The sequence below is a fragment of the Motacilla alba genome, chromosome 8 (assembly GCF_015832195.1).
Source record: "Motacilla alba alba isolate MOTALB_02 chromosome 8, Motacilla_alba_V1.0_pri, whole genome shotgun sequence".
Classification (NCBI taxonomy): domain Eukaryota; kingdom Metazoa; phylum Chordata; class Aves; order Passeriformes; family Motacillidae; genus Motacilla; species Motacilla alba.
In genome coordinates this window covers 9,178,111-9,204,248 of record NC_052023.1, presented here as the reverse complement: position 1 = coordinate 9,204,248, position 26,138 = coordinate 9,178,111, and the positions used below count along the sequence as shown (strand labels likewise).

The 26,138-nt window shown below is 44.5% G+C and overlaps 4 protein-coding genes across 5 annotated transcripts in view; 2 read left to right on the top strand and 2 right to left on the bottom strand.

Annotated features, from left to right (window-relative positions):
* The window catches only part of GPBP1L1 (GC-rich promoter binding protein 1 like 1), a 32,117-nt gene extending 25,665 nt beyond the window's left edge, over positions 1 to 6,452 (bottom strand). Inside the window, exon 1 of the mRNA XM_038144797.1 lies at positions 6,309 to 6,452. The gene's annotated coding sequence lies outside the window, so the exon portion shown is untranslated. The remainder of the gene's footprint in view (positions 1 to 6,308) is intronic.
* A 124-nt stretch (positions 6,453 to 6,576) lies between these two features.
* TMEM69 (transmembrane protein 69) lies at positions 6,577 to 10,110 on the top strand. The gene is made up of 3 exons (XM_038144804.1): positions 6,577 to 7,159; positions 7,578 to 7,640; positions 8,230 to 10,110. Exons 2-3 carry the CDS (start codon positions 7,596 to 7,598, stop codon positions 8,947 to 8,949), a joined length of 765 nt encoding a protein of 254 aa, XP_038000732.1. The 5' UTR covers positions 6,577 to 7,159; positions 7,578 to 7,595; the 3' UTR covers positions 8,950 to 10,110.
* A 621-nt stretch (positions 10,111 to 10,731) lies between these two features.
* LOC119704082 (intracisternal A particle-promoted polypeptide) lies at positions 10,732 to 18,023 on the bottom strand. The gene is made up of 8 exons (XM_038144795.1): positions 17,649 to 18,023; positions 17,134 to 17,565; positions 16,639 to 16,794; positions 15,585 to 15,752; positions 14,647 to 14,784; positions 14,204 to 14,326; positions 13,310 to 13,530; positions 10,732 to 12,478 (listed from the first exon to the last, which is right to left on the bottom strand). Exons 1-8 carry the CDS (start codon positions 17,956 to 17,958, stop codon positions 12,254 to 12,256), a joined length of 1,773 nt encoding a protein of 590 aa, XP_038000723.1. The 5' UTR covers positions 17,959 to 18,023; the 3' UTR covers positions 10,732 to 12,253.
* A 2,724-nt stretch (positions 18,024 to 20,747) lies between these two features.
* The window catches only part of MAST2 (microtubule associated serine/threonine kinase 2), a 215,899-nt gene continuing 210,508 nt past the window's right edge, over positions 20,748 to 26,138 (top strand). The window contains exon 1 of one of the 2 annotated variants that reach the window (XM_038144782.1): positions 20,748 to 20,833. The gene's annotated coding sequence lies outside the window, so the exon portion shown is untranslated. Of the gene's footprint in view, positions 20,834 to 21,800; positions 21,917 to 26,138 lie in introns of those variants that run through there. The other variant, XM_038144784.1, reaches the window with a different exon arrangement.

Genomic DNA, 26,138 nt, shown 5'->3' with positions numbered 1-26,138 from the left:
GGTACTTCCCCTAAAGACAACCTGCCAAGATTGAAGGACAGCTCATACCTCTGCCCCTCCCTGCATCTGGATTATTTCCAAACCCTTGTACATCAAGACCAGGACAATATGATCAAACTCCACATTCATTTGTCTGTAACTAGGACATGACAAAGACATGTTCACTCAGCACTTTTCAGCATGTGTACAACACCTGCATTACAGTTTGTAAAGTTTACACTGTCTGCAGTGGTTTTTATTTCACTAGTTTAACATTTTCAGCACTTTCTATGATTGAGAAAGTATTAACAAACATCAATGCAGGAAAGTCACTGAACACTATTAAGTTTAAAACAACTCATATACATAAAAAATAAATTGCAAAAATAATATATATTCCACTAGGGGAAAAAAAAATAAAAGGGAAAAAGTGATCTCTAGTCCTGTGATCTAATGATTTGCTGCAGCTGGGACATATATCCTCTTTGCACGCTCACAGTGTTTTCCTGGAGTTCTCTCTATGATCTAGTCCATGAAACTGAGTTAAAATAAAGCAAGGAGTTATGGACAAAATGCTGTCCAGCTGGTTTGGGCTTTGTCTTTAGATCTTGAAGAAAATTATTGCGCTGTTCTTCTCCAGGTAATCCATGCAGGTCAAGACTAAAATACTGTCATTCTTCTATCCTAGTGTCCTACAACAAATTACGGAATACAAGCAAAACACTTGGGGTTGGGGGGGTGTGTGTGTGTATAAACTTCATAAGTTGCATGGTTAAGGACTTTCCCCAGAGATTTAAAGAATTTAGCTCTACCCTCGTCCATCAGATATCTTTGAAAGTCAACTAAGCAATACTCCCCGCTTCACCAATTTGGATGGTGACCTTCAGCCTGGAGAGGTCCAAAAATTAATCCCAAAATGTCTCATAAAGTATCAGAGAAACGAGTTTGTTTTCAGCAGACTAGAATTCATTATGCAGCTATATGTTCTCCTACTGGGATATTTTTTGGAAGCTGTAAATGAAACCAGATTAGCACACCAGCACTCTCCAGTGTATCCCTACAATCTGTTTTGGTTATTCCTATGGCTTGAAAGCCTGTCCCTGCATCTAATGCCTCACCTGAACACATTCTGCTGCAGTTTCAACTCATAACTGCTTGTTTTATTCATGATGGATGCGGAAAACTGACTAAATTCTCCTTGCAGATACCTTTTAAGAAATATTTTCTTCAGGCCAAAACTCCAGTATTCCCTGACTGAAAGGCAACTTTAGCAGGTGTTGTTTTGGGGGAAGTCCCACAGACCACCCTGTATCCCAGCTCTGTTTGGCAGCAGAAAAAGGATCTACTATCATATTCTGGGATCAAATATTGCCATGCTTAAAAAAAAAACAACAACAAAAAACAACCAAACAACCCACCCTCAACCAGTCAAATTTTACTGGCAAAGATCAAGCTTTCAAGTTCAAAGCATCAATGATGAAAAAACTGATGTGACTGACTTATCAAGTGTGACAGCTCACAGGCAGTGACAGGATGTTGGAGCTGCCTCCCAGTTATACCTGTAACTTTTTAAAGCTGCTTTATATATCACCTGCTTATGTCTGATGAAACATGATGTATAAAACCATTGGAGAGCTAACCAATCAGTTTTTCCCCCAATCCTTAATTATGGTTTCTCTCTTTCAGACTTCATTATTTTCTTTACAGATCTTGTTACACAGCCATAACTTTCTCAAATATTTTCCCAAACTGAACAAGAAGCTCCTGCTAAAGACCTACCCCTCCTCACCAGAATGGAGAAACTGCTTCATTGCCTTACTTAAAATGCTTCTGTATGTTCCAGTATGACAAATGAATTTTCATGACAGTGATGCTGCTGAGTCATGATAATTTAGGAACCATTACAACCCCCAGGATACTCCCCCACAGAACTGCTTCCCTACCAGCTGCTACTTGTCTGTGTAGGCAATATACCAAAACACAGTAATGTGAACCCATCTACACCAAAATGGCTGAATCCAAAGCTATTGTTTTCAGACCATTGATTGAATTTGTTAGGATCATATTATCTGTGTGTTCAGTAAGAACATTATTGCAATACAGGGAAGTGAAACCACAAAAAAAAGTACACGATACAGGACAGACTCCCTGATGTGAACACTCTCCCCCTGGACATACCCAAGTCTTGCCTTTTTTCTAGATGCTGTGGGGGAAAATGCTCCTCAACTCTTCAGCATTCTGGAACTTTTCCCACCCTCATGGCTCTCAGCTCCCTAAACACTGGAGGATACATTCCAGAAGGCCCAGTCAACCTGAAGACATTGAAGTTATCATTAACCCATTTCTCTACTTTTAACTGGAGTTCAAAGTAGAGAAAAGAGAGTTTCCCCAAACTAACAGTCAAGATCATAACACATTCAATATTTTCAGGATGAGAGATCCTTGCTGAGTTTTTTTAAGATTAACATCAAAGGTCTTTTCAGATCATCTCACGTGAGTCCTGATTAATCCCTTGATGATGGATGACGCATTGTAACACAATGGCAAAACACTCCTCTCTGCTGAAAGGCTGGAGACCTGTTGTAATCTTAACCATACACCTTCACCAGCAACTTTGTGAATACCAATAATTTCTGTGCCCAGAATAATACCATGTGCCTCCCTGGCAGACTCAGTCCTCTATTTACAAGTTAATTGCTCATCACAAACTGAAGATGACAAAATTCCCAAAGAGTGTCACTCATTGCCACATACTCTGTATGTTGCAAATACGCTATGGGGAGGGGGTTACACAGATATCCAGAACCTAGAAGAGATACCAAAAATAAAGCTTAAATTAAAATGTCTAATTTCTTCCTGTATTGAAAAAAAGGATTCTTAAAACCAAGGACATTTAGACAACATTATGCACATACTTTCTTATCAAGTGCCACTAACATCACACCACAGAGCTGTGATCCTCCTTCCAGTGTGGAGGATAAAACTATGCAAAACACTGAACTGGAAACGATCACAAGATGCAAGGAGAAAACAAATCAACACTGGCATTTTTGCTAGAATGTCTGTAAGTCCTAGAACTTCAGTTGCTCCTGGCGAACTCCCTAATGTACTACAGTCCCTGAGGCACAAGGTCACATGCTGTAAAATATTTCTTCCTGAGCATCATTTATTGCAGAAAACCTCAGTCATGTTTGGCTGCACTGGTTCAAAGCATTTTTGTTAAGCCAGACCTTGGAAGTGCAACTATTTCAGATTAGTCATATTATAGAACTGCATACACCAACACTTTGCAAAACTGTTTGCTGTTTAATAATAGAAAGGTCTAAGCATTATCAAGTGTGAAAATTCTTCTCCCAACTTTCAAAGATCAGCTAGAGAAGGAGTTGCACACTTCAATCAAGAATTTCCAGTTTGGACTGATACAGCCTGATCACTAATACGTATGATCAGTTAAGCCAAAATGCTTTCTTCCCTGCTTACTGTCACGCTCACAGCCCTGTCTAACCTAGAACTTCTAGGTCTGCCCAGTGTTTGCACATACATGTGTAGGGCAGTGGACACAGCCACTATCAATCTCCACCTAAATCCACTCCCAAAACCATAGATTTATCTTCTGACCATACAGTAACTCATTAAAGTTTGGCACATTTTCACAGGAACATATAAAGTCACAGTACACAAATTAAACAACATCCTGGCTTTCATGAAGTATTCTGAGCAGGACCATGTTTCTGCCAACTTCACTGCTTTTCATCAAATCTGACGAGCAAAGAGAACATGGACTTCAATTCCTCTTGCTGAAACAAAAGCCACACATGATTTAGTTGGCATCCTGGTCACTACGTAAGTGACAGTAAAATGTCTACTTACATTGCTGAATTTGCAGAACCAAAACTAAACCCCTCCTGCCTCTACAAATAAATTAACATTAAACTTAAAAATCCCAGACAAACTTCCTGGTACACACACTACCTCATCAAGTGCAAAATCCAGTAAGTATGACCTGTCCCTGGATAAGCTAGAGCAACAGTCACCCCCTGGTTTCTATGGAGCTGTGAGGAAAAGCTCTGTCCATGCAAGCACAGCCAGCACTCCGCAGGAGAGAGGTGCTTTAAAGCTTCAGCTCTACTGAACAGAGTCAGCCCTTTTCCAAATCTCTTTGTACAGACAAACAAACAAAGCACACCCTGGAGTACACTTCACAGCTAAGTCAATTCAGCAGTTACACAACTAACTTCAAACAACTCGTAACACTGGGGGGAAAAAGGTAACTTTAACTCCTGAGCCAATAGCTTTTCTTCACTTTGTAAAGGCAAGAACTACATTATCTGACATCCCACACTCCTGAAGAAATTCACAAATCTAACCACAGCATTTTTTGTATTAAAATAAGGATCCCACAACTCCTGAAATACTGTTTCCATTTAATGAAAATGCTAGTGAATATTATTTTTCCTGTAATGACATAATTTCCTAATTTAAAACAGGAATGTCAAGAGTCAGTAACACCATGCAGCAGTCAAATATGAGAGACAAGGTGACCATATCCTGTAAATATTCTCAAAGTGAATTTTTTTTCTAAACATTCAGAAAGTATTCAGTTCTATTTGATTTGTTGTATTTCACATCTGCATTCTGCTCCTCATATTTCTGAGACACTGCAGAAAAACCAGGACTTGTGGTTTTTTTAAAATGCCATCTGTTCCCTGCATATTTTCACTTTAGGTCCTCGTATGATATCTGCAATGGAAACTTCTGTGTCATATAGGATTAAGGCTATAAACCAGATGAATATAAAATGCAGAGGGCTGCTGCACTTCCCTACAAACAGCTGTAAAATACCCCAGCATCATAAAGAAGTATTACCTGAAGCCTTACTATTTTAAATACAAAACTTTTAATAAGTTCATCTTAAAGGGACTTTCCTCCAGAAATGATGTGAAAGAGTGTGAGAGGAAAAGCCACTTTAAGAAATGGGGAATTTTATTTGTTCCTACCACTGCTCTACACCTGTTTCCTTCCTGAGTCAGAAACTGGAAGTTTCAGGCACCGGTCTCCAAAAGGATAAGCTTTGAGGGGAACCTTTCACTGAAATACCAGCCATCTCCATTCATGAACTAACATTTGCATAAGCTTTTTTCATAACCACCTAACATTTTTATAGAAGCAATGTCAACTCTACAGTAAACTCAGCTTTGATGGCACTCCAATTATCTCAGTTGTTATCTCCATTCCCCCTCTTTGCTATTTCCACACTTTGCTCAGGCACTTGCAACGTTTCAGAGTATTATCAACATTACTAACGCTTGTGTCACTCACAGCTCGGGGGCGGGGAAAGGCAGGCTGACCTACCTGGTCATGTTAATATAAAAAGAACTTTAAGCAACACTCTTAAACCATTCCGCCATTACTTGTAAGAATTTAAATAGCTACTGTGCCTCTAAAGCTGTTTAAAAACTCGTAACTTGTGCATACACCTACTGACTGCTCTAAAATCGTTCCAAAACAGCTCGTTACTAAATTGAACTGAATTCAAAGTCTTAAATGGATACTGGAAACGCTAGGCGCGTTCTGATCAAGTCCAGCCCCAGCCCTTTAAGTCAAACCACACAAGACCTTAGGCCGAGGGGGCATCAGACACACCGGACACGAGGAAATAACTTTGACGCCCAAAAGAGCCGCCTCACGCTCGGGCCGGGCGCTGTTTCCCTACGAGCAGACACCGAGCGGCACCTGACAAGTTTCCCAGCCTCGCTGGCAGCGGGCAGAGCGAGCCGAACCCCGGCTGCCCGCAGCCCACGTGTCACTGCCGGGCGCCGACCGCCCCTTCCCGCCGGGGGCAGCCGGGAAGCGCGGCCCGGGAGGAGCCGAAGGGGAACGGTCGGGCCGCCCGGTTTCGTTTCCAGCCTACAGCGCGGTCGCCCCTGCCCGGCCGCCGGGACTCACCCGCCGCCCCGGCCCGCCCCCCCCGCCCCGCTCACGGACGGCCCCGTGACAGGAGCTCAGCTCCGGTAGTGTCAGCGCTACGAACTTCCCGGCTGCACAGGAAACAATAACCCGCAGAGCCCCGGCCCCGCCGCCCACCCCGGCCCGGCCCTGCCCGCGGGGACCTCGCGCTGCCCCCCCCGGAGCCGCCGCGGCCGCGGGACCGAGCGCGGGGGGGGGTGGGGGGGGCCGGCCTGGAGGGAGGCCGCTCCCGGGCCGCACCGAGCCCGCGGTGCCGCGGGGGGCGGCGGGGCGGGCCTGGGGGCGGCAGGGGCCGGGTGAAGACGCGGGGGGCGCGGGGGGCGCTGGGGGCGCGGAGGGGGCGGCGCGGGGGCCGCACTCACCGGGCGGGCCCTGGCGCGGCTCCGGCGGCCCCACAACCATAACAAAGCTCTGCCCAAAATGGCCGCCCAGCCCTGCCCGGCCGGGGGCCGGAGGGGGCGGGGCCCGCGCGCGCGCGGGGCGGGGCCGAGCACGCGGAAGGAACACGCCCCCCCGGCTCCCCTTCCCTGCCCCCGCCCCGGCCCCCGCGCCTCCCGGCGCACCAATCAGAGGCGGCGGCTCGCACCGCCCCCGTCACCGCCTGTCGGAAGCGGCCGCAGACTACGCGTCCCAGAAGCCTACCCGCCATCTCCGCCGTGCCGAGGGGCGAGCGGCGCGCCGCAGGGCGAGCTGGGATTCGTAGTCTGCTGGTGAAAGGCTTGCCCGATGCCGTGATGCCGGAAGGCAGAAAGCAGGAACGGCCGCGCTGCTCCCCAGGAGAGGTTCTGTCCCACGGGCAGGAGAGGAGCGTGTCGCTCCTCTGCCAGACCGACCGCGGCCCTCGGGCTGAGAGTGACCGCCGCTGCTGCCCCCGGTATCGGCTCGGTGGGCCTTCCGCGGCTCGGAGGAACACGACGGGCCGCGCCGTTTCCCGCCCGGACCGATAGTGCTAAGCACCGGGCGCCGTCGGAGCGCTTGTGCAGCACCGGAAGCCTCCACAGCTGGTGGGGCCGGGGCGGTGGCGGCGCCCGGTGAGTTCTGCCCGGTTCCCGGAGGGCAGGGCGGCCCCACCTCCCTCTGGAAGATACATATATTCTCCGCTCCCTTCGCCCTCTCGCAGGGCAGTTTGGTTGTCGGAGCCACCTTTCCCTCCCGGCGTAGCAGGACCGGGATCTGCGGAGTCAAATCCAGGCGAGCCGCTCACCTTCCCCCGGTGAGTGTCATACCCCGGCTAGGAGCTCACCTGCAGCTTGCATGGGGTGGCTTTTCTGCTGCTTTTTTATTAATGATAGCTTCTTCCGCGCATGATGAAATGCTCCTTTATAAGCTTTGTGAAGCCATTTATCCGTGGAAGAGGGAGTGATCCATGAACTGGAAGTCAGCGCCTGTTCCCTGATACTCAGTTTTTTAACTAGAAATTGTTCTTGCAACAGTTATTACAACTGTAGAATTTCAGTTCACAGAGCTGCTTGAAACGAAGTATTCTGCAGTGGGAAAGTACTGATTGAATATGTGTATAATATATATATATATATATACACACATATCTCTTTAAATATATACCTGTAAGACTCTTGCATTTGGTAAGTGTAGCCTGTGACTGAACCTTCTTCTGAATTTTTCTGTTTCAGGGCATTAACAAAACAAATATGTTTCCTCTCATACAACGATGCTGCTTCAACACGCTTTTCAAAGTAAGTTACTGCAGGCTTTTTTTTTCTGATTTTATTTAAAAGTAAAATAGCAAAATATAGGACTGCAGCTTTGAAAAAAAAAATGGTGGCTTCCAAGTTGGAGTGTATCACTTAGCTTTTCTGGAACAGTTAATCGTTTCTACAGCACTTTTAGGCAAAGCTATTTCTTTTATAAAATCAAGTTTTATTGTCTCAATGTCTTTTTTCCCTATCACTTCTTGATGGAGTAGTGAGGGGACAGCAGCTGATTTCTGGGGTGACCTTATCTTGCTTCTTTATAAAATTACTTTATATTTTACTCTGAAAAGGACTGAAACATCTTCAAAGTGCCCAGAGAAAGTGTGGGGAGGGATAGGTGGGCACTGAGTAAGCTTTGCTTGTGCACTCTGGAGAGCCCAGCTGCTTTTCATCAGCTGCATTGGGTGCCTCCATAGTTCAGTTAAAACCACTTGAAATTCAAAAGCAAAGACAGCTGTGGTGTGACCTGACCTGGAAAACCACTTGGTACAATACTCAGGAGGTAGTTTAGTTTCCTGCAGGTGTGTAAGCCTGCACTGTGCAGTGTTGAGAACAGGCTTTGTGCTTGCAGCTGCAGCAGTTACCTGGTGCCAGCGTGCTGCTCCGTGGGAGGAATAGGACAGCCTGCTCTTCCCTGGCCCTCCTCCGGCTGCAGAGACACGCACGGCCTCTCTCCACATCTCTGAGCCTCAAGCCAGCATCACTTTACACAGCCCAGCTCCGGCCTTTCCACACCTCTCTCCCCGTCTCCAAGAAGAAAACCTCTGCAGAATCTGAGGCGCAGTCACAGGAAGGCCCGGGGTCGCTGAAGGATTGTCCCAAGCCAGCCCTTTACTTAAGCCTGGGGGGGCTGGTTCCCTTTGTGGCCGTGCCTCTGGCCATGGCCACGCAGGGCACCTACTGCCCAGAGCTGGCCTTTGCTCAGGTGGCCTACGCTGCTGCCACAGCCTCCTTCCTGGGGGGAATGAGGTGGGGCTTTGCTCTCCCAGAAAACAGCCCGGCCAAGCCAGACTGGCTGAACCTGGCTAACGGCACAGTTCCTGCTCTGCTTGCCTGCCAAGCCTTGCTTTTCAAAGATGTCACTCAGGGAGCACTGATGCTCACGGTGGCCTTAGGGATAGCGCTGCATTATGACATCTCCCTTCTTCCTACTTACCCCAGGTGGTTCAAAGTACTGAGGGTGGTGGGAACAGTGGTGATGGTATCATCCCTGTTGGCCACTGTAGCACTGAAATCTTTCTTAGAAGGGGAGCAAAGGGATGACAGAAAAATACAGCAGAACATAAATTAGTAAGTAAGGAAAAGCTATTATCTGCTAATAAGGTGTTTGTATGGAGTTCCAGGAGAAATAGAGACTGATTTGTGCTTAGAACTCATATGATGGCAGGGATCAAGATGCTTATTCTTGAAGCAGAATGATTTTCCAGCTGACAGGTGAGGTTTGTTTGCAGTGGCAAGCCAAGGTCAGCACTCACCTGAAGTGTGTCATTCAGCTGCTGTGCTGGAGTGGGGAAAAGCTGAAGAGGAAGCTTGGTATGGCTGACAAGGTGCCACAGGAGAAGGAAGGTCAAATTCCTCCTCAGGCTTATTGAAATTAAAAAGGCTATTTGGGCCACCTGTTCCTAGGTTTTGTTTGGATTTAGGGCTGCCTGGCAAAGGAAGCTGTGTGCAACACAGCCAAAAAGATCTGCCATACTCCCCAATTAAAGGACAGTTAACTTATGCTATGACACAAGGACTTAAGTGCTGGCACTAAGGGATCAGATAATGGGACTGAAAGTAGCTTCTCCCTCCTAAGAATCCATACATTTGGACAGGTACCAACGGACTTCTATGTAGCCTGCAAACCCTCTGTGATGGGTCTATTACTGAAACCACTGCAGAAGCAAATGCTCTCTGTACTTGATTCTTCCTAGCACATCATTTAGTCGAAGATACAACCTAAGTCACATGGATTTTCTTTTTTGTGTCAGCTACCTCAAGAAGCCTATGAAATGGGATGTGGGCCTATTTCTTGTAAACTTTTTATCAGAAGTATTTAAGTACAGTGTAAGATGCAGCAAGAAAGCTGAAAATGCCATCCACATGTGGTCTTAGGACCAGATAATCCTCATAGTTCTGTTAAAGCACTATTCTTCATCGTTGTTCTACACCAAATAAAGCACGTGTTGTCCCTTAAAATTTGTTACCTGTTTGTTCTGCAGAGAACAGATGTTTAAGAAACCCTGCCTGTCCTGGAGATGAAACCATCTTGTATGATGTTGCTGAAACAGCAGCTCTGTACATCAGCCTCTCCCTTTTGCAATCTGTTAGCATTTGTATGTTAAAAGAACATAATAAGCAATTATGGGTATCAATTGCTCTATGCTGAATTATGAAAGTACCCGATTAAACAAAATATTTCAGAGCTTTTTCAACATAAAGGAAATAAAATTGAGTTTGTGAATGAAAATGGTTTTTCTTTTTTTTCTTCATGGCATCTTTTAAGATGGGTCCAGAGAAGAGTCCTGGCTTTGTCTTGAGTAGGTAAAAGAGGTGCTGAGGATCACAGACCATAATCAACCAGCTTCCAAGTTTCACTCAAACACGACAGAATCAGTTACAAAACCTGGAGAAGGTGACTTCAGACAACTGCAGATTCCCCCAAGCTCCATTAAACCAGGAAGTTTACTGGTAGGGATCAGAGGTAAACCTGTAGTTCCCAAACAACTAAAATACAGCTAAGGTAGTGTTTCTGAAACAGTTCCAAGAGGGATCCTGAAATATAAAGAAAAAAGAACAAGACACATTACCCGTAATTTCATCCCACAGAGGGCTGAATAGAGCTGGCAAGACAGTCAAACTCCCAAGAAGTTTGAATGATTTTATGCTGAGAAGAGAAATACATAAGTATTTTACTGCAGAAGTGTGTTACTTCCACCACTCAAATAGTCAAAATTTATAACCAGTCTTTCCCTAGTGTTCTAGTGGGAAATACGATTTTCAATAAAAAGAAAAAATTACTTATTATATGAAAGTTGGCAGTAATACAGCTTACTAAGTTATGAAAGCAACCTATTCAAGAGCACTCCAGTCAGTTCTGAAAATACATTTTATTATGAAAAACAGTTTAAACAAGATCAAACCATTAATTCAGACACATAAGAAATTCTTTTAAGTAAAAGCACACACAAGATTATGGAACAATCTGAGAGACTCTCCATTATCTAGCATGTTTTAGCCCAACTCTATGTTAGATTTTAGGACCTCGATTATTAAGGTACCTGCAACACTCACGTCAGAGGATTTATCATGTAATAATTTGTTAATTTTACACAGAGGATATTGACCTAAACAGAATGAATGCTCCTTTGTCTACACAGCGCCAGGCTTCCTGTTTTGTGACATTCCAGTTGTGGTTTGGTGATCCAGAATAACACTGTCTATCAAAATTCAAGCAGCCTCACTTCAGACTCCATCCAAATCATCCACAGCTGTGCTGAAAATGCAGCCACAGTGTGCAAAAAACAACTTGAGTCTAGAAATAACTCCAAACTGTTTGTGGTATTGTTTTACTAAGTGTGTCCGAACTAAATACAAACTCCTTAAGAGCACACTGATATCATCACTTCAATGCTAAATGCAGGTAATTCTATCACAGAAAGCTCCATTGGCTCAAATTTGGATGAGGCAGGATACAAGATGTAGTGAAGGTGAACGAGGTACGTCTTGCAGAACAGCAAGTATTCAATGCCAAGTCTCAGCATGTGTCACACAGGGTAAAAACACAATTGACTATGGGGAAAAAAATGTGGGGGCAAAAGCCTTTCCCTGTGTTTTTATACTAAGAGCAGTCCTAAACAGAACAGTCAATCTAATGAATAGCATTTGCATTTAAAATTCACCAGAGCTTACACAAAAAGGAGCTCTACTGGCACCACTGAGACCACTGAGAAGAAAAGCCAGTGCTGAAGGGGAATGGCATTATTAGAACTGTAAGGACAACCTTCCAGAATAGGAAATTCTCATTCACTCACCATTCAAATTTGTGGAGCGGCCAGAAAGTAAAGATCCAATATATATTTAATGCCCACCATGTCTAGCAACAGAAAAGAAGCTTAAATGCATCAAGGCCATAAGTAGAGGCACCAAGTCTTTCCTGTGTGTTATCTTCTCTTCCTTGTTTTCCGCCAGAAAAAGAACTAATGCCATCCAAATCGCCCATCTGATCTTACCTACAGGTAACTCCTTGCTGCTGACAGTAACTCACTTCCAGATTGCAAGTCTGGCTAAAGTGCCAGCTCAGTAACAACCTGATTAATGTCTCTAATGCGTTGGAATTATTTCTTCAGATTTTTACAGGGCAAATTCACCATTTATTTCAGTGAGCTTAATCCAGTTCTAAGAGGCATTCCTACTCTTAACAAAATACTTCCTGAGACACACACTGGATAAGCCAATTTGCTTTGAAGGGCTTTTCCTTTTGCTCAGGAAAATCCCTCTGATCTAATTCTCCACTGAAGCTCCTGTGTTAAAAGAGGTTTCTGGCCAATGAAACAGGAAATCTGAGGAGACATAATTTACTCATTCCTTGAATGAGTTTTCTTCTTTGTGTTTTACAGCACAGCTACACCTCCTTCGCAGCGGCTGGTGATCATGTTGGCAATTTCAGTCCAGCTGTCCATGTGAGGGTTATAAACCTCAACGGAGTCAGAGGTTACTGGAGCAGCAAAATCAGGACTGGGAGCTCGGCCTCCTGAGGCATAGAGAAGTCCATTCACAGCCACAACACAGACACCAGCTCTTGGAATCTTCATCGATGCAACTTCAATCCACTTTTCCTAACAAAAAGGTGAAAGATGAAGAAATAGCTTTAAGGCAAGGCCTAATTCTGCTAAAGTAACTTTTAAAGCTTAAAGACTGAAACATATACAAAGAACACTGTGTATACACTTCACAGGCTTACATGTGGTATGTGTACAGTATCCAGAGGATTACCAAGACAGGAAGGACAACACTTTCACAAGGGGTCCAAATTGTGGTAATCTCTAAAGAGCAGATCCCATACTGTCTGCACACAACACCCCTCCCTTTCTTCAGTCACTGCAAGATGCAGTCAGTCTCTAAAATAGAGCATGGTACAGTTTGACGTGGGGGAAACAGGAAAACTAGATTAAATTTGAAAAGCAAAACAGATGGCACATGGGAATATGTTCTGCTTTTAAGAGTAGCTACTTTTCCAAAGAGCATCATATAAACATGAGCAATAACAGTCTGGAAACATTTTTTAACTTCTAGTCATGCTGAAACACCACTACATTTTGATGCAGAAGAAGATCCTCAAATTTTGCAATAAAAGGTAACTCTTACCTTTACACTGACTTTTTTCTCTCTATTCAGATTATTGAGCTTTCTATTGCAGAGAGGGAATCTATCCTCTCATCTTAACCCAAAGAAGTATTTACTAAACTACAGTATATCTGTGCATAGTTAAACCATGACAACTACTTAGGACAGACCCTGAGATCACCACAGCTTTGTTTCATTCAAGATTCCCAGCCAGTAGTGAAAAGAAAATGGAATTTCCAGCTTTTTCTTTTTAAAGAAAGGAAGCAGGCTCTATACAAAGCTGATGTAATCTACATTTATGAAAAGAAGGGACTCTGCCATACCTCTTCGAATGAGTATCTTTCTACACTAGCAAGTGCATCCTGGGATTCATTCCAGCCTCCCACAGCATAGATACAATCATTGAGAGCAGCTACACCAAGATAGGCTCTTCGGGTGCCCATTGGAGCGAGCTCAGACCAGCGTTTAGAGATGGGGTCGTAGACTTCAACAGAACGCAGCTCCACTCCTTCACTGCTGATACCACCAATGACATAAATCAAACCTGCAGAAACAGAATTTCTCCTCCTTTAGGCTTCATAATGCACACTGAAAATTACTGTCACAACACAAGTTTCAGCCTGACATTAAGATGGTTAAAGATTGACAGAAAATCCTCCTTTCGCTCAGTAGCAGAATACATGAAGCTTTTGCATGAGCAGCTTGAGGCTTGAGCACTAGAAGCTCTGAGGAAAGCAAAAATTAATTAGGTGCAGGTGAAGGTTCATTCAGAAGGCTGCAACTGCTGACCTGGCCAGGACCAAATACTTAGTAAGCACATTTATTGGTCAAGTATTTAGACATGTCTGTCTTAAAATAGCCTGTGGCAAGTCTTCAGATTGTCACAAAGAAAAATACACAAACCCAAATATGGAAGGTAAATAAAAGCAGTATCAGAAAGAACAATCAACTGCAAAAAGACTAGCTGCATAACCATTACTGGCAGCCATGTAAGAACTTTTCATGAGATAAAAGGTAGGAGACAAGAGAGAACTTTACAGTCTTTGAATTCTGCAGAATTAAAAATAGAGCATTAGAACAACAAACAAGTGAGGCACAAGTGTATGTGACTGACAGCTCAGTACAAGACAAAGGTAAGAATTCATGACTGAGACATAAAACTTCAAAATCCAACGGCTGTTGGAACTATTTAGGGATAGAAACTTAACAATATTCACCTTGCATTTCACAACACCCAAAGCAGTAACGGGGCTTAGCCATGCTTCCTACCACATCCCAACTATTCTCTTCAGGATCAAATCTTTCAATTGTGTTGCCAATCTCTGCTCCAACCCAGCCTCCTGCAAATAACAGCAAACACAGGAAGGAATTGAATGGCACAAAGTTGTGTATTAGCTGCATTTTTAGACATACAGAGGACTGTTCCAGGACAAATTCTGAAATCAGTATGCAGTCAGTCCACAATAGAAATAAATTATAACTATACAATAACTAATCCACAGAGATTTAGTATATATGTTAATATTTATGGACACAGATTTTTTTCACAACTTAAGTTTGTGAATTTCCATCACCAAAATGTAATATTTAAGATCAAATCAATCCACAAGTTCTGTGAACTAACATCTTTAACTTCACCTAGAAAAACCCCACAACTTACCCAAAGCATAGATGGCACCATAGCACGTGCACACTCCCAGGGCACAACGGGGATGGTTCATGGAAGCCACGGTCGTCCATTGCTTAGTAACAGGATCATAACATTCAGTACAGTCAAAAATCATTGAGTTGTCCTCACCTGCATAATAAAAGCAAGAAGAGTCAGGGGAAATGCAATCTTTTGCACTGCAGATATGGAAACATTCTTCAACCTATTCCAGGACAGGCAACATTTGAATAAAAGATTTATCTTTTGGTGAAAGAGCCAACGTAGCAAAAGCTTCATTCATACATAGTGATGATTATACATGAATCATCACTGGGAACCACTTTCATCAGTAGTTCCCTGAAATGTTGCTGAAAACATCATAAAGGTAAACAGTCACAGTGCTGCACGTTTTACTCCTCAGCACAACTGACTGGGTTTTCAAGACCAAAGAATGAGCTCTGCGGTGACAAAAACAGTCTACATAAGCATTCTTTTGTGATGGGCTGGTAGAGTTACTCATCACATCCTTGTGCAAACAGACATAATGAGCCTTTCCAGGCAGGCAGTGCACAAGTGGTATGTCCTGTGCTACTGCCTTTTATGCTATAGGCTTCTCCTAGACTGTGAGAAAACAAATTCCATCAGCGGTGGTACACAAAACCCCCAGAACAGCCAACATCATTGAGTATATCTGTAGTTATCTATATGGTAACCTGTGAATAGCTACACCATGAGGGGAGAGCAGCTTAGTAAAAACTGCCAGTACAGGATCCCTAACAGGCATTCACAGAGCAGTGACAGAAGAGAATCAAGGAACCCCAATTCCTTTGTTATTACACTTTAAAATTGTATTATCCTCAGAACCACTTAAAAGAAGAATAATTTTGAAAGTCTCCATCCATGAGTTCTCTAGCATTCGTGTAAGAAAGCAAACTTATTTCAGCTGTTACCTCCAATGGCATAGACCATTCCTCCCACCACAGCCACCCCCAGCCCGCTCCGGGCCTGGTGGAGAGAGGACACCGTGGTCCAGTAGTGGCTGAAGGTGTCAAATCGCTCCACACAGCTGAGGGCTCTGCTGTCACTCCAGCGTCCTCCCTGCAGTCGGGTGTACCCACCTGCAAAGCAAGTGGAAAGGCCAAGTAAGAGCTTCCTGTTCACCCTCATGCTATTTCTAAACTGTTAAAAATATTACAGTAACAGCCATTAGCCACTTTTAGAAGGAACTGGATTTTTCCAAGTAGCTTAATTTCTCCAGCATACAAGGAAGAAAGGTTCCTTGAGGGTCATGGAAATTGTGCTGAGCTGATGCCACGACACTAAAAATATTAGAATTTGTGTTTTCAGTAAAATACAAGGATTGGCCAACAGCCTTTGCTGCATAACCATACTGGCAGCCATGTAAAAACTTTTCATGAGATAAAGGCAGAAGACACAAGAGAACTTTATAGTCTTTGAATTCTGCAGAATTAAAAATAGAGTATTAGAACAACCAACAAGCGAGGAACAAGTGTGTGTGACTGACAGCTCAGTACAAGCTGGTACTACTGCCTGCAGAGTGAAACAAACACGTTCCCTTCCAATATAAAACTGCAGCTTTGCTGAAAACTTGGATTTTCAAGTATCCTATCATATGAACCAAAGTGTCCTGCACAGAGAAAACTTCAGCCATCAGAACAAAATGTGCAGTGAATTTGCATACACCATTCCAGCAGTGAGCCCTGGGTAAATCCTCTGCTGATTTGCAGCTTTCCACCCAAGGCAAATTATTTTTGAACAGCAAATCTGGGCTTTGAATGCCATGTCACAATGACAAGAAATGTGAATGCTGGACTCCTGTGTGATTCCAATCAAAGCTGCTAACATGGTAACTCAGCCATGATGAAATGTTTTGGTATCATGATATATTTTAATTTTTAAAAAATCCTTGAGTATCTTGTTCAGTACTGCATTCTGAGATACTACTTCATTTGTTTTATAAGGTTCAAACAGCCACATTCTAACCTACTGCATAAAGGTACTTCCTGGCTTTCCTCCGGGGACGACCTTTAGAAGCCTGCAGAAAACTGCTGACCTTGTTCTCTTTGGGAGACTTAGAGACTTCACAATATTCTTTCAACAGAGTTTGCAGGGCCACCCGAAGACTGAAATCTGGAATACCTTCAAGAACACAAGCAGAATGAGAATAAAATGAGCAGAATTTTAAAAAAAGCACAGCGAAAAGTAACAAACTCTAAGCAATTCAGTTGTAGAAAAATTACTAATTTCTCCTAAAACAGCAGACAAATCAATGTTGGTTACTTTTATAAGGCGTTTTCAAAAGCATGTGCTTATTTCTTTATAAGCTGTGCTTATTTTCTAAAAAATAGAGCTTGTTTGCTATAAATATTTTCACTCATCATGCTATTAATGTAAAAATTAGTCCATCAAAGCCCAGTAACGCTGAACAACACATGGTTTGCTCACATACATGCATCTGATATTCCTTCATTCACTTACTTTCTATGTATTTTAACAGCCTTTGTGCTGGCAGCAGAGGGAACCGAACAGGCTCCAGTACTTCTACGACATATTTCTTTCTTTTCCCCACATCCTTCAGAATCCATTGCATCGCTGCTGTGAACACCTGGTACTCGTCCTCGATGCTCAGGTCCTCGCTCCGCAGGATCTTCACCAGCTGCTCCTTGGTGAGCGCCAGGAACTCCTCCCCGCTCTGCACCTCCAGGAAGTGCGCGTGGATGTAGCTCTCGGTGAACTCCATCAAGTCGTGACAGGCGATCTGCTCGGAGAACTGGAAGAGGCCGATGCAGTTCAGCGGGTCGATCTGGCCCTTGAGGAACTCGCAGCAGAGCTCCACCACCTCGGTGAGCTGCAGCATGTCCGCGGCGACGATGAGCTCCTGGACGTTGTGCTCCGCGATGCTCACCACCCCTGCGGGCACCAAACCACAGCGGGGCCCCGCTCCAGCCTGCGGCCGCCGGGCACCCGCCCCTCGCCCCCCCGCCAGCGCTCACCTGTGTAGATGAAGTCGAGCAGCGTGTGGAAGGTGTCCGCCTCCACGCCCGCGATCCGCACCACGTCCCGCCCGGACTCCTTCATGCCGCCCGCGAACAGCGCCGCGAAGTACGGGCTGCTGGCCGCCAGCACCAGGCGGTGCACGGAGAACGCCTCCGGGCCCACCTCCAGCCGCACGTCGCAGAAGCTGTGCCCGGCGCGCAGCCGGTTGATCTGGGCCAGGAGGAGGCGGGCGTGCCGCTCGGAACTGGAGACGGAGCTGGAGCCGGAGCCGGAGCCGCCCTTGCCCATCGCGGCGCTCGCCGCCATCGCTGCTGCGGCACCGGCACCCCCCAGGCGCCGGCCTCGCGCCGCGCACGCGCCCTCCCCGCCCGCCCGGGCGCGCGCGCGGGAGGGGGCGGGGAGCGAGGGGCGCGCTCGCCGCTGAGGCGGCTCCGGCGGGACGGGGCGGGCACCGTGACGGGCCGTGCTGGGGGCGTGTGGGGGCTCCGTGTGGGCCCCGTGTGTTTTGCGAGGGCTCCGTGTGTGCCGAGCACCCTGCCCTCACGGCGGCACTGCTTCAGGCACCTCTGTTCACTCCTTTGTCTATGCGCCTGCCTGGGCACCTGGCCCTGTGAGGCCCCACAGGAATCACGGAATCATCAAGGTTGGAAGAGACCTTTAAGGTTATTCATACCATCGGCCCACCCAGCACTGCCCCTGTAACCTCTAAACCACATCACCCAGTGCCAGATCCAGATGCCCCTTAAACACCTCCAGGGCTGGTGACTGCACCACTTCCCTGGACAAACTATTCCTCTGCCTGACCACCTAAACAGTGAAAAATTTTTGCTAACATCTGATCTGAATCTCACCTGTATTAGCTTTAGGCCATTTCCTCTGGTCCTTTCAATACAGGCACAGTAAAAGAGACTGACCCAACCTCACTCTAACCTCCTTCCAGCGAGTTGCAGAGAGCAGTGAGGTCTCCCCTGAGCCTCCTTGAGACTGAACAACCCCTGCTGCCCCAGCGGCCCCTCATAAGACATGTTTTCTAGCTTTGCTGCCTTCCCTGGGCATGCTCCAGCACCTCAATGTCCATTTTAAAGTGAGAAGACCCTGTGCACCCCTACAGACACCTCTGGTCCCTGCTCTGCAAAGAGCTTGTCTGTGGTTAAAACTGGTCCCGCAATAGGTTATTCACTTAGTCACTGCCTTCACAACCTCTGTCTCTCAGTCCTAGTCATGCTCTTGCAAACTGGGTCCCTGTCCACCTCAGTCTGTGCTTGTGAGAAACATGGTTATGTTGGGGAGAAATTGCAGCCGCCACCAGCCTAGGGAACTGCAGAGATGGAAGGCAGGGACACTGCCAGGGGCTGTGGCAGCAGAGCAATGTTGACAGGGGGTAAGCATCACATACTGAGGTAAACGCACATGATCACCAGGTCTGGCAGAGCTGACACTGATTCTGAGAGAAAAGCATCCCTCATGAGTTTTCCACAACTGTTCCAGGAATGTGACAGGCAGGCGCAGCCCAGCATCCCCTTTGTCCATAGTGTCATGCCATGTGTGGGCCTTCCTCCTCATTCCAGCACAGATGTTTCATCAGTGTCCTGTAGCAGCACCATTTGGGTCACTGGGGTCAGCACTGATCCTGAGGCAAAGTGTGCTTCCATCTTAGTCTGTGTAATTCCCTGAGTCACGGCATGCCTGAGCACTGATGGGGGATGAACATCACATACTGAGTTAAATGCACGCAGTCGCCGGGTCCAGCAGAGCTGGCACTAATTCTGAGAGAAAAACATGTCCGGAGTTTTCCACAGCTGTTCCAGGAGCATAACATCCAGCCAGAGCAAAAAGCGATCAGAGAGCCACTTGGAAGGCTTCCATATCTATTTACTGTGAGGCTGGGAAAGAAAAACATGTCTGCTCGCAGTTACAATGGTCATGGCCCCTCAGGCTTTTCTCATGAGTCTGCATTTCATTGTAATAACTTTTAAATGTACTTCTGGAAAGAATCTGAATCATGATACCCTCTGGGGGGCTGTTGGTTTCTCTCTTCATCAGCATTACATTCTAATTACATTTCAAGTTGGTCTTCAAAAAATACCCACAGAAAACATAGATCCAGAGAGAAGGTTTCTGCAAGTACGCAGTTGGATGCATGCTCAAATAACTCTATACATTTTAAGCTTGGCTAATAAATGCATCAAAGTTTTTCTTTCTTTGACGCATCAGTAAAAGAAACCAGACCCCTCTCGCACTGACATTTTATTCATCGGAAATGGCCTGTGAGTAAAAGGCTTAGAATTCTCCTAAATTGCCAGTGGCTCTCTGGCTGGCTGATGTCAGCTGTTGGACTCTTGGCCAGCACTAGGATTTCACACCATAGTTCCAAATTTGCAGACACAAAATAGTGTTGCTGAGAGTGCTCATATTGCCCCAAAGGCCTGTGCTGTGCTGTGTTCGTGGTTCTGCCCCCAGCAAAGAGCACTTCTTCAGCAGGTGTCTTCTGTGGCCACACAGGAGCTGTACAGGATGGAGCTAATGATCCCATATACTATTGTGAATCTCCCAAAACATACTGTAGATTTTCAGGAAGAAGTCTGAAAGTACCTTTGACAATGTGAAATTGCATCATGTAATGAGAAGGCCTTTTGATTGCCCAACACCAAAAATGGCAGTCACTGTAATGAAGGAATTAAAAATGTCTTCAATTTTGATATAATAGACTTTCAAAAATATATTTGCCAATAAGCCAGCTGAATGCTGACTGTGATGTAGGATAGGTGACAAAAAAAGGCATGCCCTGTGCTCCTCAACCTGTCCCACTGCCCACAGCTGCTCAGAAGCGCTGCTGCCACCCTGCCAAAGCAGAGAGAAGATTCTCACAAAAAAACTATTCAGGTTTTCTTTTGAAAAACCTCTGTCCCACAGAGGCCCATGGCTGCTCAGATTTCCCTGGCTGAAGGGTTCTCAGGAAAACCTTTCTCGATGCCTGGATGATATTCTGCGGAGCCATGGGAGGTGTCTGTGCTGCTTTTCCCGAGTCCTGCAGGTGCCGCTGTTACCGCAGGGAGATGTATTGGAACAGTAATAAAACCGGGACTGCAGGGTGACGTATTGGAACCTTAACGAAATCGGGAGGCTGAAAGGTGTCGTCAGTGCGGATGCTGACTCTCTCCTCTCTTACAGTATAATTTAGGTTTGTAGGCTTTTTTTTTGTTGCTGTTGTTGTTGTGTTGTTGTTGTTTTTTGTTGTTGTTTTTTGTTTTTGTTGTTTTTTCCCCCTGAATTCAATAAAGATGGAGAGCTCTGCTCTTAGTCTTAAAAAACAAACAAACAAAAGAAACCCAAACCAACCCCCCCCAAAAAAAACCCCACCAAACCCAAACACCCACCCCACAACCTAAAAAGAGTAATAATTGATTTGAGTGTGCAGTTTTGCCTGACTGCTTGTCACAACCTGCCCATTCCACCTGCAGTTTTGGGGGACCATTTTGACTTAAAACTCCTTACCGTACTTGGCTGTTAAATTCCCTGTTTTTAAATTTCCTCTCCCAGAGGAGACATGAAACTCAGGCATTGACTATTTGTAGGTACATCAAATCCCATGGGATCTTTTGTGATAGGGACCCACTTTCCATTGCAACCAGAATGTGCCATAATTCCTCTGCCAGTTTAGTGGCTATGAAATCTTCACTTCCTGTCACAAACTGCATCTCTGCACTCTGCCCTCTGTGCTGAGGCATCTGCTGTAACCTTTCAATGGTACAGGCGGTTGCCATTTTTGATACGAATTACCCACTATAGTTGCTACTTGTATTGTAGTACTGGATCTATCAGAGAGGTGTTCTACAGCCTCACCAAAATGGAAAGGAGCTTACTTTCTGTTTTGGAGTGGAGGTCACAAAATTTTCATAGGATACAACCATTTTTGCTCCACTTCCCTAAATTCCGCAAGGATTTCAACTCAAACTTCTCCCAGGAAAGCCAAAATTGCAAAAGTGCAGAGCTATCAAGAGCTCATGAGGAGTACAGGCATCTGTAGCACGAGCATCTAAGCTACATCTCCTACACTTCCAAGACACCTTGTCTCTGTTAAGGTCTAGGTTTGTCCCAGATGTCCCTTTTACTCTGGATGCCATTGCATGCCCAAAGCAGCGATGCAGGATGCACAGCTGGTGGATGCTGTTGTGCATCCCTCGAAGGGGTAGGACAAGGCAGGATGCTGGACTTCACACTCTTCAGCCTGGAGGAGAGAAGAGGCTCCCTGGCTACTTGTTAGGTATTTCTCAAAGACGGCATTGGTTTACACCATTATCATCCCAATGGTGGTAATGACAACTGCGAATTGTGTTTATCTGCTCAGCCAAAAGCCTCTAACGAGCTACAGACGCTATATTCTAATTACATACCTGCATAAACCTGTTGTCAGCTTATGCTTTCACGTGATACATAAGCTTCAGTGGATAAAGAAGCTTCCCTTCAGGGTCTGAATGTTTCCTACTTCAGTGGGTTGTGCTTCACAGGGAGATAACACATTTTCCAGACTCAAGCCAGGCACGAGAACACTCTCTTTTGACAGGGTTGGGCCAGGCCCAAGAGCTACTACCTTCATTCCTGTGAGGGTTAATGAATCTCGATGAATATGTGTGTGTGTGATGTAGGGTAGAGATCTGAACTGAAGTTGACCCAAACACAGAGAGCAAGGGGGTCCCCAAAGACAGTCTTTCTGCACAGGCAGTCCCACAATACAGGGCTTGTGTGAAAACATTTAAGTTTTCACACTCCCAGCAAGGTGATGATGGCTCCGTCCATTTTTCAGCTGAACTGTTAATGGCTTGAGAAACTGTACAGCTCGCCTCGCCCCGCTCCTCCCCGCCCCTCTCCTCCCCTTCCCTCTCCTCCCTCTCCCATCTTTAGAAGCCTTTGTGAACTTTTTTCTCTGTTTTGAAATTCGTCACTAAGTATTTGCTATTTTCACCGTAATGTGGCTTGAGGTAAAGAAGGCATTAAGGTAACAGCCTGGCATCAGATTTGTCAGTCCAGAGAGTCTTGAAGTGGGGATTGAGAAACTCTCCCGAGTATTCACATCCCACGAAAGGTGCTCCAGCGCAGGCTGTGCTGGCATCCAGCTGAGGGAGGTGTTGCCCCCTCCAGTGGCCAGCCATGCCCTGGGGAGCGAGGCAGCAAAACTGGGGAACACATCTGAGCCACAGGAGGCTTCAGAGGGAATGTGGCATTCCCAGTGAGTAATGCACAGATATTGGCTTGTGATTTCAGGAGCACTGGCAATATTTCACTACTGTGGGCTCCAGGCTTCACCTTCACAATAGCATTGGGTGGAAAATGGATTGGTGTGGGACAAAAAAATAATAAAACAAGGAAAAAAACTTTTTCAGTCCTAAAGTATGTCCAGCAATGAAAGGATTGTGTCACCTGACCTACTTGTGTGGAGAGGTTTGTGTTCTAGGTACACTTACCTAGCAGGAAGTTTGGAGGAATTCCAGTGAAATGGGGAATGTTGTGTAACATGCATGGCTACAGTTCCCCACCACTTAATAAGATTCTTGTGTTTAAGCCATAGATCTGGATCAATTCCAGGCAATTCGATTTAAAATAAACATCCTGGATGCAGTGTGTCAGATACTAGTGCAATATTGTTTTAGTCTTCCTCATTTCTCCCGTGGGAATAATTATTCCATGAAGAAGGAAAGTGATCTAATGAGAGAATTAACTCAAGAGCTTGAACATTGAATTAGTCACAGCTGTCTGAGAGGGGAAACAAGGCAAGCTCCACAGAGACCTCACTGCATTTCCAAGGAAGGAGGCCAAAAGAATACTGGAACTTGGATAGCAATTGGTGTCAAAACAGAGGCAGGAGAGATATGCTTTTAGGAGAGAGACTTTCCTCCCTCATTTCCCTGTGAAGATAAATCTCAGTAGTAGGGAATCACCGCAACTTTATCTTGGAGATGTTGAAAGCTGCCAGATTGTTGAGGTCTGATCCTAACTGTGTCCTCACACTTATTTGAAGCAGATGATTGATTTCATAGCTTCGGTCTTTTTTCACTGTAGTCTGGAGCTGACCTGCAGCTTCACACTGAATTAGATCTGCTCTCTTAGGTGACTGTATCAAAGGTGCAGGTTTTTGTGGTTTTGGTTTTTTTTTTCTTTTTTTTTTTTTTTTTCAAAAGGGAAAATGAGTTGTGCTTGAGAATGATCAGTCTTCAGGCATGGGGGAATTCAGTCTTGCTCTTAGTAAAGTTTGGCAATGTTTCAAATTGTAATCCAAACCCTAATGCTTTTTGGACTCTTTACTTAACTCTTGTCTAAATTTCAGTGTTTCCTTGGATAATAAAGTAGAGCAAACATCCAATAGACATGAGCTGTCTGAAGCATGTGGCATTTTAAAAAAAAACCTCCAAGTTATGCAAACCTTTGGAACAGAGGAAAAGGAAGGAAAATAACCAGAAAATGTGCATGAATTTAGCTAATTTCGTTCCTTTTAAATTATATAGTCATTAGATATATACCAAGAGCATGTTTGTTCTCCTAGAAGATATTGTACTGGTGTTGACAGAGCTTGTGAGCTGATTTCATTGGGAAGATGGATAGAGTTAAACTCTGCCTGATACCCACCACATTCCACAGCCTGTGTGATGCAGTGGGGTCATTCCAGAAGCAGGCCTCAGTGGAATGTGAGATACGTCACCAACTCTGAGTAACTGTTAGTAGGATGCCTGTAGGTCCTGCATCTGCTTGCTTGGTGAGTCAGGACTTCCAGGGCTCTGCATACACTGAAACCTTAAAAGATTAAACCTTCTTCCCCAGTGTAACATTTCAGCTGTAAATGGCATAGGTTGCTGCTATGCATCCCAGCTCCTTGGCTGCTCTGCTGTTGCTTTGCCATGTATTTCCTGGATAATTTTTTCCAATGATTTACCTTTCCTCAGTGCAAGCATTTTTCATCTCCCTTTTTAGAATTTCAGCTTTGGAGGCTTGGTCTGGTTCTTTGGATGGAAAGATAATTTTTATTCTAATCTTGTCCTTCAAAGTGCTTGCAAAATCTCTGCTTCATGGTTAAGGAAAACATAAAGGTTGACTGGATCAGAACAGATCCTTAGGGATTTGTAACAGAAGATCTGAGTTTAACAACAACATGCTCATAGTAAACTTTTAATGTATATTTAAGCAAGTATTATGGTGATTTCATTTGCACTTTGATTTTCTCCAGTTGCTTATCAGAATATTATATCAAATGTTATCAAAATCTTAAAAAGCCAAATCTCATCTATATCTTTCTCTTTGGGCTGGTTGTCTCTCAGCAAGGCAAATTAGCCTGTTTGACATTATTTGTCTTATATAGTGCAAGGATTATTTTTTGTATAATTTCATTATCCTTCAAGGTCCATGGAAATGTATGGTTTAATAATAATTTGTTTTGGTTTTTGGATGCTCAGGCTTTTTGCACTATTTTATTTCATAAAAACCTGGAGCATCAGACTCAATGATCTTAAAGGTCTTTTCAAACCTGAACAATGCAGTGATGCTAGAATTTTTGCATAATAACTTTTGCATGATGATTTAACGTAATAACTTTTTCTGAGGTTTATCTTACAAAGTGCAGCTCTGTTTGCAATGTGAAAAAAGACTCTGCAACAGAACTTGTCTGTGCTAGTCCCAGTTCTGCAATACTTGCAGTGATCAGATAAGTCTCTTTTTGACTCTCTCCCACTGATACAGTTTGCTTCTCACTACTTATTTTCTCTCAGGTATATTTTGAAGATTAATGAATATTTATAAAATGTTTTGAGTGAAACCTGCACATGAAAAATGCAATAGAAGTTGAAAATGTCATAATTACTGATGTTTGTTAAATTTTTTTTTAAAGGAAGACTCTCTGGCAATCAATATCTGTGGAGATTTATGAACCATAAAAATAGAATGAGGACTCTAAAGGTTCTACAGGAAGTTCTGGCCTGAGGAAGAAAGCCTTGCAATGGCACAAGGAACAGTGGCCAAATTTTGTTGATAATACTGAGTATTGAAATATGTGCTGGATGAAGCATTTGCATTACAGAAATATGATGGAATTCTTTTCAGTCTGCAAGTAATTAAGGACGAGGTTCATAATCATCATCATCATAAATCATATTCATAATTTTAAAACAGTAGGCTAAGAGAACATATACTAAAGAAGTCTAACAGATCTGTCATGAGGGGTTTCATTTGTAAGAAATCCCGGCATGTCAGTGAAATTTCAGAAGATTCACAGTATTCTGCCAATGTTTAAGGAAAGAACATTAAATCAACAGAGCAATCAGGGTGACCCAGCTTAGCTGGTTAACGCGACACCAGGCCCAAGTAGCACAGTACAAAAGTTGATTCTCAGCCAGGTTGTAAATAAGTCAATAATTGGCAATAATTTTAATTTTTATCAACACTGTCTTGTTGATAAGTCCAGTTAAATTTATTTATAAGAGTTTTAAATCTGTTTCCTCAAA